Here is a 19980-nt window from a genome sequence, read left to right on the forward strand (position 1 = left end):
ACACAAGAACACATAATCTTAGGAAAGTTATCAATCATTTCCTGAAATATGGTAGGATGCATTTTTCATGGTGTCCCGGACTAATTTTGAAAAAAAGATAAAAGCAGAACAACCAAAATGATTAAACCAAATGTAGGTCTTGAGGGAAAAAGAAAGGAAAGTAAGAAGATAGGAAGGTAGGAAGGTAGGAAGGAAGGAAGGAAGGAAGGAAGGAAGGAAGGAAGGAAGGAAGGAAGGAAGGAAATTGTTCTTCTGAAAAAAAGAGGGCTCAACTGCAGTGGGAGATATCCAGACTGCTGGAGATCACTGGGATTGCAGATTCATAAAATGGTACACAGGTATCTCTCAGACACACAGTTGATTCTTCATTGAGGATAGTCTCTTCCAGGCCTATTTCCTAAAATCTGAAATTTTACACAGAAGCAAATGAGCTAACATTACTGACAAATTTCTCACAGCCTATTACAATTCACTTTAAAATGATATATCACTTCAAAATGAGGGAGGTCAAACAAAATGACCCTATGCTTGATTGCCAGTATTTTGGATAGATTTGGTTTACAATTTGAATGTAAAATTTACTGAAACTTTAAACACTTTTACTCTCAAAGTTAATTCAGGACTCTTTGTTTCTTATTTAGTCATCAATAAATTTGTCAATTTTTATATTTCACAATGAAATGAAGTCTGGAAGTAAATAAACACAAAGAAGGCACTGAATCCTGGAAGTAAATAAACACAGAAAGTAAAAATAATGGGAGATATTTGTTGAGATGCCACTGTTTTTGTCTGTGTGCATTATTATCTATTAGCATATGTGTATGTGCGTATCAACAGGCAAAACACATGCATAAAATGTTCAGATGGACAAAATAAAGTAAACTACTGGATTAAATTTATCTAAATTATGCAGCAAACTATTTAAAATGTCCCCACCTCTTGAATATCCAAAGAATCACCCCTATTTAGGTCCATACTTTTACCATCTAAGGCTGCACTCACCAACATTAGCTATCATTTGTTAGAAATGCTTATGGTTAGAAGTATTAACATTAAGAAAAAAGTTTTTTACAATATAGGCAATGAGGTACTGGCACAGGTTGCCCAGAGAGGTAGTGGATGCCTCAACCCTGAAGATAATCAAGGTCAGACAGAACAGGGCTCTGAGCAAGGTGAACAAGCTGCAGATATCCCTGTACACTGCAGGGGAATGGGACTAGGTGGCCATTAAAGGTCCCTTACAACTCAAACAATTCTATGATTCCGTTCAGTGGTATGCTGAAGGAGAGTTTGAGTGGAACACCAATATAAAATTGGTTACACTAAGAACTGAAAAAAATCTGAAACTTTGAATTCCAGTTCTAATGCATAGAATCATAGAATGATTCTAATTGTATTCTTATTTTGCCTATTGGTCTACCTACACTGTATTTTCCTTACTCGTAAGCCTAAGGTAACTGCTCTTAGAACAGACTTGAGATGTTAGAAGAACAAGGTGCTATTCTTTCTATACTGATTTGCAAAATTAAAAGCTGTATTAGAAGGAAACAATTTAAACAAAAAGAGAGCCAGTCTTAAAGTGGAACAAGACCACCATTTTTCCACCACAGGAAAATTTGAGAAATAAGAGCTACTGAAGGGTTTATCACCAAGATTGGTAAAGGAAGGCAGAATACGTTTAACCAGGATGCAGTATGTCCAAGTCAGAAGTCCAGCAAGCTCAGATGATCACAGACATTAAGTGCCACTCCATTCCCACAGCAGCCCCAGCCAAGACAAATTTTTGTCAGGCCAATGACCAGCACAGCTTCCTGTAGCTGCTGATGCCTCTCAGTCTAAGCACTGGTTCAGATCCGTGCTGCGTTATACGAGAGATCTGGTGAGATTTTAAGGTTATGGCTTCAAGCCATTCTGAAGTGCTTATCAGGAAAATGCAAAATGACTAAATGTGTATAGCTTGGGGGAGTGGGACTATTAATAGTGCCACTGCCAACTGATTACAGAGATCTGAGTACTGTAAGCCAAGAAGACAGAGCCAAATGAAAATGTTTCTAAGAATGAGAGAGGGAATCCACCACAGTGACTGTTAAATTGACTACTAGGAAAATCTGTGTTAAGAACCAGATTCAAATTTCGGAAAGGAGCCAGAATTTTCGCTTGCATAACTTAACTAAAATGAACTGGCTTCAAGTTATTAACCTGTAATGGTCACCAAGAAGAGAACAGATGACTCGTGAGTGTTTGCTGTCTCCTGATTCCTAATTGTCTGAAAAGCAAAATCAATATGGTGAGGTCACTCCATGACCCCTGATTGGCTATTATTGATCTCTACAAATTGAAACATTTATGCTGCACAGGGAGGATTCCAGCATAGCTACTGAAAGGACACCTAGTGGCAAGTCAATGAGTACGTCTGGAAACTGCTGGGACTGTTGAAGGTCTGCAATAATAATTATCACAGGAGTTGCTGAACAGTTATAGGTTGAACATCAATGTTCTATGTGAACTTTCGTGTCAAATAGCTCAAGTGTTACGTTTTGTTGTTGTTTTTTTAACTGCAAACAGCATTCTTACAAATACTTTTTAAGAACATGGAATTTAAGATTCACTTCCTTCAAATTCGAAGAGCAGGATTCTAAATGAAAGATGAACATGCCTACATATGAAATTGTGACTACAATTGTGGATCTCCTGAATCTCCACTACACCGACTTTAGGAATATTGGATAGCTGAACAGAACTTGTCACAGATATGTTTTACTGGATACTCGAACCAAATTTCAACATGCTCATCATCATTTCTCAGGTCTTTCATCGCGCCACTCTAAAATGCCCTTACCAATTCCTTCTCTTCTTACAGATCACCCTTCTCCCCCTTGAAGATAACCAGTCACAGGATATAAATTCTACGTATTCAAGCTAACTTTACTCTTTTTTCTGTCCATCCAGCTTTTCAGTCACTTTTTGCCTGTGTTTATTCCAAACCCCTTTATGTGTACTAATGCCCTTGTGACCAGGAGATGCCCACAATAAAAAGCTGTATTCCAGATGGAGTCATGCTGGTCTCATGCAGAGAGGGATTATAACCTTCCTGTTTAGCGACATGCTGCCTCTGGGCAAACAGACCAAAATCCACACTTGGCTTTCTTGTTTATGTCAACATATCATATTACAAGCATGGAACAATTTGCTGACCACTATCCTTCCTCGATTATTGTTTTTATGTTCTATTTTCCAGGTTACTCTCTTCTGCCAAACACCAGTTCCTTTGGATTAATTGTCCCTGAGTGAATTAGTACAGATTTTCGAGATCCATTTTTCCAGAGATATACATATATGCATTTATCCAATGTTATAACATCTCTACGTACCATTGGTCTGTTCTCTATCCTCACAGCGTTTATAACAACTCTCAACTTAGTACCATCCTTAGATTTTAAAAGCCACAAATAAACCATTCCTGCTCCTCTATGCTTTTTCATCACAACAAAGAGCCAAGCACTGGGGATAATCTTTGTTTGCTTTTTTAGATGACCTCTTACAAAAGTTTGGTTAAAAAATCCTGCTCTGCCCTGTTTCTCCACAACACAACCATGAAAAAGTAGATCACAGAGTGACACTGAGCCAAGGCTGCACTCTTGCTCTTAGCAGACATCAACATCCATTTCTTTTCCAGCTCTGTTTCAGGAGCTCACCTCTCCTTCACTCCTGAACCTCCACCCTGGCCTGCTCTCTATCTTAAAATGGCATGTAGTTTCCTTCCTTTACTATAAACAATGCTTTCTGTAACCTTAGTTTCACAATGCAAACATTTAAAAATAAGAATGAAGGGAACACAAACTATGTGTCCAATTAGACAATTTGAGGATTAAATTAAATGAAATTTCTTGAAACACGGAACATTTCAAAGCAATGAAGACTGGTTTTACTTGTCTTACTTTTATCCCATCACTTTAAAAAAAGAGGACAGTCTGTCTTAGAAACTCTGGCAGAAGAGAAGTAAAGGTAGCTGAAGACAGCTTCTTCCTTATGAATCCATGGGAAATGAAAACACGGCTGAGAAGAAGGGGCAGTGACACCCAGGTATGAGTTCAAAGGGAAACAGAGGCACTCTGTAAACTCCCAGATGACAGAGGCTGGGCAGCCAGCTGCTGCTGTTAACATGGGAGGCTCCTGCTATCAATAACATCACCACCATCTGTAACATGATATCAGCTTGCAAGATATCGTGCAATCTGGCATTATTTTTATATTAAAAAGTAAAAAGAGCAAGAGGCCAACAAATAAATAACATTCTTCAGTAAAAAAATAAAAAAATAATAAAAAGAATAGGGATCCTTTGTATACATTCTATATAGTAAGGAATAGATGAGGAAAGAGTAGGAAAGAGTAGCAAATGAAAATAACATTAAAAAAAAAGTACTGTTTGTCTCCACAGTCCACCTTTAAATTTTGGTTGGTTATACTCTACCAAAAAGGCTCTTGCTTTTCTTTTATTTAACAATTATTGAGAGGATTTTCATTGCTGTATCCCTAATCCAGATTTTGCTACTGTGAGTGCTGCAGTAACAGAAGAAATGAAAACTGTGTGCAGATTTGGAAGAATTCTTATTATGTACATCTGAACATGCACATTTGGCTTTCATTGTATGGTGTGCCAGACAGCTACAAAAACAAAGCGTAGCCTATTACAGCTTTAGTCAACATTTAGAACTTTAGATCACAAGTATCCCAAATGAAAGTGATTCCTCTGACCTTTCAAGCAAGCCTATTTCCTGTTGGGCTTACAGTAAATACAGGTGGTACTTTAGTTGCTTTACTTTCATGTTTGTTTAAACAGACATTGCAAACAACAATAATAGCCTCAAAAAGGGAGCACAACATAGCTACAGGTATTACAACTTTACATTTACCCCAAGCCTCTTTGCAGATTTAAGGATTTTACGGCCATGTTTTCCCGTTTCCTACAGTGCACTGAGGAAGAGCAAGGGTAAACATTATTTGGTAAAAACCACACAAAAAGCATAGGAGGAAATGCACAACATTTCCAAAGCAATATCTCATATGCAAAAGAAGTATGTTCAATAATAGAGGTTAGATCTTTCTTTTCTTACTTTACCAGTGTAACACCACATTTTAATTTTACTCACGATTAATAGAAAGCAGTCATAAATAAGAGGGAGAGTTTTAAAGGGATCCTGCTATCTTGAGAAGACCTACCTTGAAAGAAACTTTTGACTCGCAGGTAGCTGACACTAAGGCGCAGCACAGACAGCTTGTCCAGCTTGGATATTATGTCGGGTGGGAAAGGCAGGAGGCTGGCCAGATGGTCTAGTTCTGCGTTTAGGCGGTCCCTGTGCCTCTTTGAAGGATTTGATTTTTCATTTCCAGCTGCAGGCCTTCTGTGGTGGAGAAGAGAGTCACGTTTTCGATTACCTGTTTTACCTCCAAGTAGTGCAACCATAGACTGAGATGCTTTTTGCCATCAGCTGATAACAGGCGTAGTTAATCAGCTCCTATGCAAATTTGTTAAGTTTTTATCTTCTGCTTAAAGAATACTCTGAAATTTACCATTTTGCATTGCACAAAGACATGGGCATTGGCCTCTTTTCTCATATCTGTCCGGTGGAAAACGGACGAAGAGATGGTATCTCTTAGATAGGGCCCTGTGACCTTAGAGGAATAGATGCTACCTTTGTGTCTTAGAGAACAGTGACCTTAGAGGAATAGATGCTACCTTTGTGTCTTAGGGAACACCAGGAAAAATGATTCTTCATCTGTGTTGTACAAATTACAGTACAGTACAGTAAAGGAAAATTACCATGACTAATGCATGAACCCATTCAATACCCAGTGTATTCATTCAAAGCATCTCAGTGCCTTCCGTTTAATGGCTCAGAATTAACTTGTAGGTCAGGAGATAATTAAGAAATGAGCCTTTCTTCAGATATGATTAAAACAATATGGGAAGCAACATGAAGAGACATCATTTTGCCAAACTCAAACATCTTGTGAACATCCTCAAATTTACCTTTCTGTATCACTAATAACAAAGGTAAAATTTTGGTTTCTCTCTTGAGAACATTGATACTCCTCTCAAAACATAATATAGAATATATTATTTATATATAATATAGATAATGTATAATTATGTATATATATAATATAGAATAGTATTATTCAGATTTCAAAACTGAACACTCCTACTCCAACTCCATTAGGCACCCCAGTGTGGAACAGATTCCACAGAAAACCTATTGCAAAGATGTTCAAGGTGAAATCTATCAACAGTGAAAAAGGAGGCAGATTAAAATTGTACACGCAAAACAGTGAATCTTATCATAGAATCACAGAATCACGGAACCATGGAATCACAGAATCATAGAATGTTTGGGGTTAGAAGAAACCTTAAAGTTGTCCCAGCCCCACTCCTTGCCATGGGCAAGGCTGCCCCCCACCAGTGCAGTCTGCCACAGCCCCATCCAGCCCGAGCTTGAGCATCTCCAGGAATGGGGCACCCACAGCTTCTTCTCTGAGCAGCCTCTTTTGCACCTATCTCACAACCTTTTGGGGTGACCAGCACAACAATAGGGAGTGTTCCACACCAAAGTACCAAGGCATTTGTGGCAAGGTTGAGAAAGTTGTTATCCACAGCAGACAGCCATTGCTGGGCCCAGCAGTGGTCAAGTTCTTTATCCAAAAATAAGCCACTGGAGATGTAAATTGAACAAATCCATGACCTGAGGGTGTACAGCAGCCCAGGACTGCAGCTGAACTTGATTTTGACCAGGGCACTCAGTACTGTGTACACTCACTCTCATAACACCAGTCCTAGCTGATGTTGCAGTACATTGCTACATTCATCCTGAAACCTTTTCTCCAGAAGAGACATATAGAGAAAGATCAACAGGGAAACGAGGGCAAAAATTATATCAAGTTTGGAAAATGATAGACAAGGAAAATATGTGTGTTTTAGCAGTTTCACCAAACTAAATGCAAGGATCATAATCTTATCTAGCTTCGATAGAGCTCCAGTGGAGAATCAGAGTACATCAGGTCACTTGTAGCTATTTTCTGATGCATTTTCAACTCCATACATTGACTAGATTTTTCAACTATAATTTTAATTTTGAACATTACTATTTCACAAGGTGCTCAAAGGGTTAAATTACAACATAATTGGAATGTTCCCTTTTTATAAATGCAATCATAATTTAGAATTGTGAAGAGTTTGGAAATAAATACTATGTTTAGGAATTAGTAAAAAAAGATCGATGTCTCTTACATGTGATTGCTGGCTTTGCTGCTAAGTGAAAACCTCTTAAATCAAATCAGATTTGAAAAAAAAAAAAATTGCTACCTTTGCAAGCCTTCACTTCAATTTAACACAACAACATCGACAGATAGAATGAGTGAAAAACCGTTCAAGACAGGTGTCAGTGAAAATGTAAATCTCACTTTTTCATTCAAAATTATCCAAATTTGTATGTGGCCTTTCAGCAACACAAGTACTTTCAGAGACGTGGGGGAGATTTTCGTGATTGGGGATCAATAAATGACTTTTCTCTATGAGAAAGAGCAAACATCCAACAAATAATACAATAATAAATTGTTTTTAACAAACCCACTCTTTGTACATAGCGGGTACTAATTTTTTTGAAGTAAACCCTGACACTCAGCCATTCTCACAACATCAAAATGACATCTGACCTCTGGAAAGCAACGACTCAAGTTAAGTAGAAGTTTAGGAACATAGGATATTATTATTTGCCCTTTACATCTGACAAACCAATCAAAGTAAGGAAACAATCTAGCACAGAAAAAAAAAAAAAATCCAATAAGGAAAATTAGACTGAGGAGCTCAAAATGTAAAAATGTTCAAGACTGATATGGTATAGAAATTGTTAAAGCCTATTTGTCACGTAAACTCACAACTGCTCTAATCAGAGATGTATGGCAAATGCATGGGCTACATCTGTACCGAGCAAAGTAACCATTTTCTGGAAGTTACAGGGAATGATGTAAAAAGACTGCAAGAGAATGGAGTCTTCCTGAAAACTCAAGGAAATGATTCAGTAAGTGAGTAAATCGAAACAAATGTGAGTTTGATGCAAATGGTAATTAGGCGCCAAGTGGATAAGATTTAAAACAATGCAAGCTCCATGGAAAAGCTCCCTTAGCTATCCTTCAAGGAAAACAGGCAGGAAGATTCTTCAAGGAGTTGTTTTGAGGCAAATGGAAATTCTAGCCCTCACTTGAAAGTAGCTGAAAGAAGCTGAAAGTAGCCATGCTTGTCGTGCTTACGTAAAAACTGATTTTCAAACTACATAAATCAGGTCTTAATAGAGACACAGCATTCACTCCATGCCTTTTTCACTTTGCTTTTCATACAATCCTATTACAATAAAGTGGCACTTGTACCTAAAACAGTAAAGCCAGCATTTCTTTCTTTGCTTCTTGAACACAACCATCCAAATTCTGCTCTACACTAACAAGGATGCATTCCTGCACGGGACCATACAAGCAGTCCCTGGAAGTGAGTGCAGGAGCTGGCACACAGACATTTTCTCTGTTGTTGGTACATAAGACATTGAGCTGTTTGTGCTTCAGTGCCTCAGTTTGCCCAAGACCCACAGGTTGCCACTGTTGTAAACCAGTTTGGTAAGCTTGCAGGGGAATTTCCTGCACCACAGATTTGTACACTAAGTGCTGTGTCTTCTCCTTCTCTCCAAGCCATACCTGCTGCCCATTGAGGCAGTCCACATCTTTCAAGAAAAAGTTCACTCTGAAGAATTTGTCCAAGTATGCTCAAGTGTGAAACACACTGATGATCTCAGCTGAGAAAATCTAACCACCTGATAGGACAGGAGGCTTTCAGTAAGAAGAGAAAGGGAAGAGAGACCATGAGATAGAGCACAAAGCAAATGGTTTTCACCAACACATTGACCAGAACCCACTGGAGCTGAGCCCCAGTGCTAACCACACATGTGCAGATGCTGACCATCTCTATGAATGAAAAGAACTGAGAGGAAGCTGTTTGGAGGAAAAGGCACCTTTTCAATGATATGCCTCTGCTAAGCCTTCACAGCAAGGAGAGGAGAAAGCAGAACTCTTGGTCATGAAGACATTACATCAACAGAGAAGATGAGAGGTTGGATAGTGTGATACCAAGTAAGAGGAAAGGCTATGCCACAGAGGGCCTTGAAATGAGAGCTGCTCCTAAGATCTCTGTTTACCCTGGCACTGATACAGTTCTGACTGAACTGGGCAGTTTGGAGCAGTTAAAGATACACTCAGAGCGAAGGCAGCTGAGTTTGCCTTTAAAGAGCTGTAAAACATTACAAGAAATGTTTTGTAGAGGGAGAGTTTTACAAGTTGCCAGGGTTTGAGATGAAGTGGATGTAGCTTTCAAACAGTAACTGTCCTGAAGCACTGCCCAAGCATTGCTAGTATGGGTATTAATTTCAGTGCAATGCTTTTAGTCTGAGGTTAAAAACAAGATCTCCTTATTTTTCAGATGCTTGAATTACTAGCAAAATATTAGATTTCCACAGGAAGTAAACACTTAGTAGAAAATATTTCCTTTACTCAAAACTCCAGTTTTCTGGATGAAAAACATATCTGATGGAAAATTTTCATTCACCCTGACTTCCAGGTGTTTGATCTGGTTCCATAAATGCCAAAATCCTTTAGTGCAGACTACATATAATGGGACTTGTTTGCAAGCTTTCCATGGTCAAAGGAGAACAGCTAGGATTTGTTATATATTTATATGGGTGAAGGTAGAACTTAAACCTGATGCACTGTCTGAAGAATGGCAAACTATCAAAGATGGTCTCTCCTACTTTCAGGTGGAGAAGAAGACAAAATATAGTAGCTCTTCCCAGTAATACAAATTTTCTACTCATTTTTTCATAGTCAAATGGCTCTCTTCATTCTCCCATGGAGCTTTTTCATATATTTTTCTCATTGTTCTGTACAGTTACTTCAGAATGCAATTTCCAATGTTCTATGCCTGCAAAAATGGGCACTGTCATTCTGTGATATCTCCAATTAAAAGCCAGCTGCAGGATCATCAGCTGGTTTGATAGCCTGATCACAAAATGTTAACAGAGGAGCAGAGAGTGAGCTTCCTGGGATGCACGTATATTGGGAAGATGTTAAAGTACCAACTGTTCTGCAGAGGGGAACACTGAACCTCTGATTTTCTGAATTCTGCCCTATAAAAGGCCAAAAATTCCTAGAGAAATCCACATATCCTGCTCAGATGAGCACTTATCTCACTTCAAAGAATCACAGAATTGTCAGGGTTGGAAGGGACCTCTGGGAGTCATGAAGTCTAACCCCTTGCTAAAGCAGGTTCCCTACAGCAGATTGCCAAGGTAGGCATCCAGGCCTTTAGGGAAGGAGACTACTAGCTTATCTGGGCAGCCTGTACCACTGCTCTGTCACCCTCATGATAAAGAAGTTCTTCCTTGGATCAGCATGGAACTTCCTGTGCTACAGCTTCTGCTCAGTGCCCCTTGTTCTATTGCTACACCTGAAAACAACCTGGCCCCATCCATTTGACTCCCACACTTTAGATATTTATAAAAAGTGATGAGATACTCTCTCAGCCTTCCCTTCTCCAGACTAAAGGGCCATGGGTCTCTTAGCCTTCCCTTGTACAGATTAAGAGCTCCAGGCTGTTACTCATCTTTGTGGTCCCACTGGACTCTGTCCAGGATATCCCTGTCTTTTTTGAACTGGGGAGCCCAGAACTGTCAAGAGAAAGTTAAATTTCTAGAGGACATCAGGATGATAAAGAGACAAATAATAGTTTGGACTGGACAAAGAATTCCCATCAACTTATTTTCTCTGAAAAATTAGGTTTTCAGGCTGAACAACCCCCTTGGAAAGGTGGCTGTATCTACTGTGATTCATTATCAGAACAAAAAGAAGAAAAGTAGAATAAGGGTATAGAGAAAAATGTGCTATGCTATCAAACAAGACAAAAAATGTTATAACAAAAACAGCACAACATGCATTAAAATCATTAAATGTACTGTTCAATAATGTATACCCCTCCAAATTCGAGATAAAAAATTTAAGGCTACATAACAGAAAGGATATCTCACAGTCCTGAAACATCAGTAAGATCTGTTAGGACTGAAGGACACAGACCCTTAGAGGAGCCATGGACTCTGTAAAGTCATAGGCATTCCGAGCCTCTTTAGAGCAATGTTAGAAAGACTGTGAATGAGGAAAGGCTTACCAGAGACCAAGCCCACAAACAGATATGGTTTGAGGAAAAGACCAGTGTTGCTAGGAAGTGAGAAATCATCCTCAGCAAGCAAAAAGTAATTATCCACAGAAAATAGGGGGTAGTCTCCAGTGCGGGAGCTAAGTATTCTAGAAACTCAAAGCATTTGATTCCCTTTATTTTAACAAAAACCAAGTTTCTCCATCAAAGTTATCTATGTCTGAGTGGATAGGTATGTTCAGGTACCTGCACTGCAATCTCACAGCAGAGCTATTTTCAAGGTACTTGCTACTTTGATGTTTTTGAAGGCAAAATTCCCTAATGGGCTTCTGAGGACATTTCCATCCATAGATGGCAAGCGGCTTTCTTAGTTACTGATTTGTCTGGAAGACATCTCAGAGAGAAGCTCTTCTAGCCAACATACACACTCCGAACATGAAGCTTAACATTTCTCAAAGCAACTGCGACTCTCATTCCTTTCTCACAAAAGCTATGATACATAAACAGTTCCGCACAGAGGTAAATTTCATGTACTGGCGCAGTTCCATAGCTCATGTAGGAATAAAGAAGCTGTATGCATACTACTGCAAAAATGTCACATACATTTTGGATCTAATACTCTGGCACCGCAGGAAGAACACTCCATTCATTATCTTTGCCTATTGAAATCGTCACCTCTGATACATTTTACATTAAATATAGATATGTATCTTTTTAAGAGGCAACAAGTGGTTCACGTGCAAATACTACCCAAAATCCAAACAAAATGAACAGATTTCACCCAAACTTTCAGAGAAACTCCCTTTTGACTTTAGACCAAAATATACAATTTTAAGCCAAGTGAGTTATATTTGGAGCTCTGAGAAAATGCAAATAGAGAAATCTGTTTTAATTAACTTTTCAGCCTTAAATTGCAAAGACCATCAACGCCAGTTCATAATTTTAACACACTATGACTGTGTTTCATAACTATGTAATCAAATATAACACAGAAGATGTCAGATAATTATATCAAAAGACCTTGTTTTCAAGTAGTTTATGACAAAATCATTTTGCATTTGAATGATAACTTTTTTTTCCCTGCATTTCAAGTATCTTTTTCTTCCTGTTGTGTTTCTTTTTTCTGCTTTGCCTTCACACATACAATTCTTCTCATTTTTTCTTTGAATAAAAGTGATTTTGTGGTAAATAGTGGCTCAAAAATGATGCCCTCTTTATGCAAAACGTGAGTCACCAGTCCGCTTTTTCAGTTGGCTGAACTGACCCACTTTCCAGACTTACATCTACTAGTTGTAGTGATGCCCCAAGCCAGGCAAAGCCAAGAAAGGGGGAAGGGGGGACATACCAGCACACTGGTGCCACTCAGCACACAGCTTCCCCAGAGGCTCCTTGAGCAAGAGACAGGGAACACAGACACACAGAGGTAGCAGCCACTCCCCCCAGCCAACTGCCCAGCTGACAATTAATCCACCAATATCTTCTGCCTACAAACAATTGCTGCTCCTATCACTCCTCACAGCACTATGCTATGTAGCATGCTGTGGTGTGCACCACAGCCACTGGACTCCTTCTGGGTCATCAACTAGCAGTGGGTAAGAACAGTCTGACCCATGCACAGCATCCTCTCTGGAGTAGAAGAATCATAGAATACACTGAATTGGAAGGGACCCATAAGGATCACTGAATCCAACTTCTGGCTCCACACAAGACCACCCAAAAATCAGACCATATGACTGAAAGCATTGTGGCATAATAACAATTCTGCAAAGTCTTTGGAATAAGAGCAATGGTACAAGACGCTGTCTGGAGCCAGCCTCCAGCCTGGGTTTCTCACCATGACAAAAGATCTTAGGTCTCTCCTGGGACAGCAGAGTATGGGAGGATTGGATTCATCCTACCTTATTTCTAGCACGCATATCTGGAGGGAGGTGCAACTGCCTCCTGATCAATGTGATACTTAACTGTTTCTGAATGGGTTTCCTCCTTTTCCTCCCAGCATAGAGGCATTCCCCCGGAGGAATCATTGTTTTGATGCTGAAAAAGAAAAGGAATAGGTGTCTTAGTTCAGAGATTTCTGCGTTTCGTACCACTGTATAAAATGACAGCACCAAGAAAGTTCAGCTGAAAAAATGTTTGTTGCCTGAGTGTGGCATTCAACAACACTAAAAAGAACACTGGCATTAGTTAAGATAGAAGCATAGGGCTTATTCCAATTTCCTACCTTAATGTTATTAGAATATTGATGTTTATATTCAATTTTCATTTTTTCAAATTAAGCTTACTATACATGGTATAAAAATACATCCTGTTTACTCGATATGCAAAAATATGTTTTTTTCCCTCTAGGCTCATTTTTAGATTGAGCTAAGCAAATAAGAATGAATAATACTACTCATCATCTTTTGCAGGGAGGATTTCACAGCTTTTTAAATACACAGGAATATTGTCTTCTATTACTGAAACTGTGGTAAGTAGGAAGCAATTATTCAAATTAGCATTTGTCCAGGTCCTCACACCCTCATTTTTAGAGACTGAGAGCATATGTGTTGGCAGCTCAAGAAGCAGCACACAGCGCTGTGGTTAGCGCTAAGACCAGGAGGTGACAACTTTTAGACAAAACTGTTGCTCTGCTTGGGTATGTCAGACATTGCAAGGCCTAAAACAAGTCTTTGTGTTCAGTCTGTTCAAATCTTTTGGAGTTTAGCCGAAAGCAAAGTCTCTTGGTTTTCTGTCTGAAGGAGTATTTTAGTCTCGCTGGATACTGTTTAACAACGGCTGCGCATTGCCTGAGAGATTAATATATCTCAAGAGTATGTGCTGCTTTGTGCAAGACGAGAAATCAGGGGAATCTTCTATTCACTGAATCAAATCCCATGCTATTGAAGATACCTATGTCATATAAAGCAAATCGTGAGCATACTGAACCTCCTTTAAAAAACTACTTAGAGGAGTTTTCTTTTTCATTGAAAGACAGTTTTCTGATAACTAAAAACCTTTTGCTTTCCAGATTAAATTTGTTCATGGTCATTTTATGCCCATTTGTTCTTCTGCCAACATTGTCTTTTAGTTTAAATAGCTCTTCCTCCTCCATTGTGTTTACTCATTGGCATATTTTTAAATATCAGTCATGTCTTCAGCCAGCCTTCATTTTTTCTATTCTAGGACAACCCAGACTGTTTCATTCCCCTCTCGTGTTACAAACTCCTTATTCTCGCCATCATCTTAGAATCCTTTTCCTTTACTATTTCAATTAATCTGTCCAAAACATGAATAAACAGAATCACGTACAGCATATTAATTAAGCCTACCTGTAGTTCATACATATCCATAATGCATATATACACATATGTATTAACAAACTACTAGTTCTTTATGGGAGCTATCTCACTTGGTATTAGTTTGACAGCATTCTCCTTTTTCATAGCCACTCATAGCTCGCTGTCACACTATGGCCACATCATGCACAGTTCTCTGTCTTCATGCATAACTTCTACCAAGTTCATGTACAGTTTGTGAAGGAAACCTAAGTTTCAGTCTGCAAGTGCCTGGCCATCTCGTTCATACAATTAATCTGCAATTGGTTTTTATTACATGAGAACGGTGTACACTTCTGTATTGACGGTGCGAGCAACTGAGGTTACTATTACACTCCTGGTTTTATATAAAATGCTGTAGTAAAAATGAGATTGCCTACAAACTGATAGTTGAGGAATAATGCTGGAAGCTTCCCTTCTGCTCAGTCATCTTCCTTCCAGTGTGTGTTATTGATTCAGTTCCTTCCACCAACCTTTCAATTCTTGTACTAGTCCTCAGCAGCACAGCATCCTTCACTAAAGTCAGATAAATTAGGCCTACTGTACTTCCTTCATCTGAAAATTCAGTTGTTTTATTAGCAGAAGACTATCGAGACACTTTGTCATCATTATCTAAATCTACATTTCATTTTTACTTCACTACACAACTAACTTTGGCCATTAATTGCACTTGCCTCTAGAATTTGCTCTAAAATACTGCCAAGTAGAGATAGCAAACAAATGGGTCAGTAGCTGCCCTCTCCTAATTACAGCTGACACTGGTAACACCAAGTCATTCTCCACTTGGTGCAGTAACAAGTATAGAATTCTTCTAAAACACAGAAAACTGCTACAATAAGTTCATCTAAAATCAGATATGTCAACTGTCTCACCAGATCTATTAAGGACTGGATGAAGTGCAATAAGTACTGCTGCAAGTTAGGAAGGTAAGTATATTCAGCAGGTTTTGCTTACATAAAATATTCTAATCACCTCCAAAGATGTAGTTAGGTTAAGCTTTTTCAAACTCCTATCTTCTGCAACAATCTGCCAATTGTAATAAGCTTGTCTACACTGGTGGGTTTTCTGCTCCAGTGGGAAGCTGAAATGGTGCAAAGATGCTGAGAGAATTGCTGTAGTTTCTTGTGAGACCTTACATTAAAAGATATTTTCTTTACATTGTGATATTACTGTGTTTTGAGTCCTTCCCGTTCGTAACATGAATCTATGAGTCATAGTCCATGTTTCAAAACAGTGTCACATGCTAGACTTCCCTTCCCTTGCCTTTATGAGTAAAATTAAAAGGAGGAGGAAGACTTGGACACCATAATTCAACTGAAAACTGAAAGTTAATACTTTATTCAATTTTCCCAAAGGACAATTTTGTTTTAAAACCCACTCTGGTCAGTTGGTAATATCTGACAGCAACTAGAAATAAATTAAAATGACCTCAAGTATGTAAACAACTGAAAAACAGGAAATAAATAACAAGCAATGTAAACTAGAATTCATGAAGTGTAAAGCAGTGGTTGAGAAGGATAAAAGTCCAAAGGAAAATTCATGTGTTGCAAGACTAAAGAGAAAAGATAACACAAGTTTTTTGATGAATGTTATGAACAGAACTTACTAGATGGAGCGAAGTTAAATATATTTGACAGATATAACTCTAGTCTCTACTTTCTGAAAACATGGAGAATCAAATAAGAACAAACTATGCGTTCTTCAGGCTTTCTATAGGATCTCTCCCCAAAATTAGGACAAGGGGTTACCACAGCAACATGGCACGAAGCACAGCCTCAGCACCTGAGCACTTTCGTCCCAGATATGTACATACCAGTAATGACAATAGTGGTATGCAGATGAATTTGAGAATGAATGCACTGGAATAAAGACCAGCTCAGAAGGTTCGTGGCTAAGAGTCCTAAAAATCCTAGGATCATATGATTGTATGGCTGAATATGGCTGAAAACAGCACTTGGAAGTTGAGCTGCAGAGTGATAGACTAGTTGCTTCCAAAAGCAGAGGAAGAACATGTATTCATAGTCCTGCCTAGACTGTGTCCTCTTCTGATGGCTTGGGAGCTCTTCACTTCACCACTGGAGCAGCACAGCGCATCTCCACCAGAGCACAGCAGCCTGATAGTGAGAAACAGGAGAAGTCTGGAAGGGGGCAACACTCAGCTGCTCAGTGCAGTCATGCGCTTTCCTTTCTCTTCCTTTTCTCTTTCTGTCTTTACAATACTTAAGAGCCCTCACGTGCTCCACCCATGTCTGAGAGAGGAAGAAGGAGAAGCCACAGCCCCAACCTTCTGCTCCACAGCAACAGGAGACGAACTTGCACAACTGAGGAGCTCCAGGAGCAGGAGAGCTAGGAGTGAAAGGAACCAAATAGCTAGGCTGGAGAAGAGTACATTTGGGCCATGATCAGTCATTGCTTTCATCCGATGCTTTTAATTGGTGATGGCATTAAGTTGTAATCAATCTCTGAACACTGAGGAATCCAGAGGACTGAAAGATGGCTGCGTATAGCAATATTAGAGAAGTGAAACATCCAGCTTACCAACAGGTGATGAGACTGACATCTATCCCAAGAAAAAAAATATCTGAAAAGTTGATAAGAAAGCCAAATAACATCACTTAGTTGAGTTCTATAGAATATCAGGCTCTTCGGAGGGAAACTTACTGAGAAGTAACCGAATCTGTCTGATGCAGGAATTTACAATTTAGTTGTGGAGCACAATATAAGTAGATAAAGAATACACTGAATGATAGATACAGAAAAGAGTAATCACTGACAAACCACTGATAAACAAAAAGGTTTTTATAAAGACCTTACAGGCACAAAGGTTCAATGAAAAGCCATCACTGCTAAAATCTGCAGTTATAAAAATTCAGAAGAGTGGACTTAAGCATTAAAAAACACTTAAGACAGCACTTAAGTAGTCTGTTTCTGTGTATCTCCATTGTTTTTTAATACAGCCAAACACATCTCAGAACTGGGAATGCAAGTCATTGCTGCTGACGGGGGACTGCATCCTGAAATGGCAGTGACTTGTGAAAGGAATTACAGATCAAGGTACAAAAAAAAATGATTACAGTCTATATATCCTGAACTCTCAGGAAAAAGCTGCTGCAAGGGCAGCTAGCGCAGTGGCTGATCCAAGTGAAGTGATTTTACCTCTGCTTACAGATATGATGAGACTGCTGCTGGAACAGTGCATACAGTTCCCATGGAAGTGTTTTTCAAATATTGTCAAAAATGGGAAAGTGCAAGGAAAGAAGCTACAAAATATACTTGCAGGCTGAAAAAACTGCCTTGCATAGAACAAATTCAGCCTGCTTACATACCAAAAAGAATTTGGTGATTAGAATAAGAAGTGAAGTATTTTCTTTCCTGGGGAAGACATCAGTGCTGAATTGTTTTAGTTTAGAATATAGCAAGCACTTATAAATAGAAGCTGAAGCCGGATATATCCAAATAAGAAATAAGGCAATAGTCTGTAACCTCATATTTAAATACAGGAGCAAGGTACAAATCATTTAATGGATTCTCCATCCCCTGCTGCCTTGAAATCACCACTAGATGCCTTCCTACAACAAACAGTTCACCCAAATAGAGGTTATCTTCTTAAGTGAAATACAAGTATGTGGGCTGTATGCAGGCATACTCAGGAAAAAAAAAAAAAAAAAAAAGGTAGCTGTAAAAGGTTACATTATCTAATGGCCTCTCCTTTCATTAGATGTTATGAATCATTTCCTGGTCTGAATGTGATACTACACTATGTACTCAATGTACAAAGTACATGAGAGGGCTACACAGACCACAGGGCAGAAGCGCAGGTTTGGAAGAGACAGCCTGGGAACAGGGAAGTTGTGCTTATCCCTGTTTCACCACACAACCGCAGAGTGACTTCAAGAGCCAAGAGGGAGCAGCAGCTGCTGCAGGGCCTCATGCTCATCCACAGCACCTCGTGCTCATCCACAGAGCTTCCTGCTACCTGGGAGCAGCAGCTCTGCCTAAAGACTTTCACTCGCAACAGCTCATCAAGAGTACAGGAGCTGCTGTGGCAACTACAGACCTGCTGATACATGATCAAGAGGATACTGAATATGGGAGTTATATTTTAAATTAGCTAGGAAACTAGCTTGCTTTATTTCATTACTATCTTCTTAAGAACTCAAAGTAGTTGGCGCTGGTTTGCATTCAAGCAGCAGGAATAACCACCCAGTGAAGATCTGGAAAGCCTTGTCCCATCACTATCCACACATGTAAAAAGTTGATTTCCCTCCTGGTTTTAAGTGTCCTTTATATATTGAAAGGCTGCAGTGAGGTCTCCCTGGAGACTTCTTTTCTCCAGACTGAACAGGCCCAGCTCTCTCAACCAGTCTTCATAGGAGAGAGGTGCTTCAGCCCTCTGAGCATCTTCATGGCTTCCTCCAGACCCACTCCAAAAAGCTCCACAAGAGCAGACTCACAGCATGGCTGAGGCAGGCAGAGCCCTCTGGGCCCATCAGATCCCAGCCCTACTCCAGCAGGGCCACTCAGAGCAGAATGCCCAGGCCCGTGGATTCTGGAGATCTCCAAAGAGAGTCCACTTGCACAGGAAAGAAATGATGTCTGGTAATCAGAGGGAATCTCTGCACAAGCAAAAATTCTGAAGTAACCTGGAACAGTCCTTCAGGTGCACTGGTATGGATCCCAGTAGATCAGCAGGCAAAAAATTAGGCAGGCTGGTGATGGAAACTTGCCTGAGGGGCAGGTTTTGAAACCCGTATGACAGGCAGAGTAGAACTGTCGCTAAATTAATTGTGATTAGCACATTTTTGCCAAACGCACTGCTTCTGACTAACTGTCACATGTTATAAGACAATGGCCTTTGGATATATTATCTGTACAAATACCATGCAATACTGTGTCCAGTTGAAGCAGCCATACTTTAAGAGAAATGGAGAGTCACAAAAATGACTGATCGCTGAGAAAAGAACCTTGCAATCAGTGTCTGGGAGCAAACACTGCTTGAGTTGTCACGAAGAACAGCAATAGAGGACTTCCTCACAATAAGCAAATAGATTACGTAAGAAACAAACATTTCGTGACAGAGATCAAGCTAATTGTAGCAAGATCCAATTTTCAGAATTTGAGGCTAATTAAATTCAAATTATAAATAAATGTGGATAACTATTAAAATAATTTACCCAGGGCTGTAGAGAACTCTCCATACCCAAGCAATTTTTCTAATCAATTTTTTTTTTTTCCTTAAGAAAACTATTAGCCCTTTGTGGTGAAGTATTTGTTTAAGGATGTCTGATAGTCTGTGTTAGACAGGAGACTGAAACAGCTGATCACGGTGGCTCTTTCTGGCCCTAAAATCTACTCTTCTGCCTCAGTCTCCACTCTAGTGAAAGAGTAAGAAGGTTAATTCACAAATCTGAGAAGCTGTTACAA

General features: G+C 39.3%; 1 protein-coding gene across 1 annotated transcript in view; it reads right to left on the reverse strand.

Moving 5' to 3' along the window:
- Positions 1-19980, reverse strand: part of AHRR (aryl hydrocarbon receptor repressor) — an 86665-nt gene that overhangs the window by 56799 nt on the left and 9886 nt on the right. Inside the window, exons 2-3 of the mRNA XM_031589104.2 lie at positions 13205-13276; positions 5221-5402 (exon numbers count right to left, since the gene is read on the reverse strand). Of these exons, the coding sequence (XP_031444964.2) occupies positions 5221-5402; positions 13205-13266 (244 nt within the window). The 5' untranslated portion in view covers positions 13267-13276. The remainder of the gene's footprint in view (positions 1-5220; positions 5403-13204; positions 13277-19980) is intronic.

Source organism: Phasianus colchicus, chromosome 3 (genome assembly GCF_987193195.1).
Source record: "Phasianus colchicus chromosome 3, bPhaCol1.hap1.1, whole genome shotgun sequence".
NCBI lineage: Eukaryota > Metazoa > Chordata > Aves > Galliformes > Phasianidae > Phasianus > Phasianus colchicus.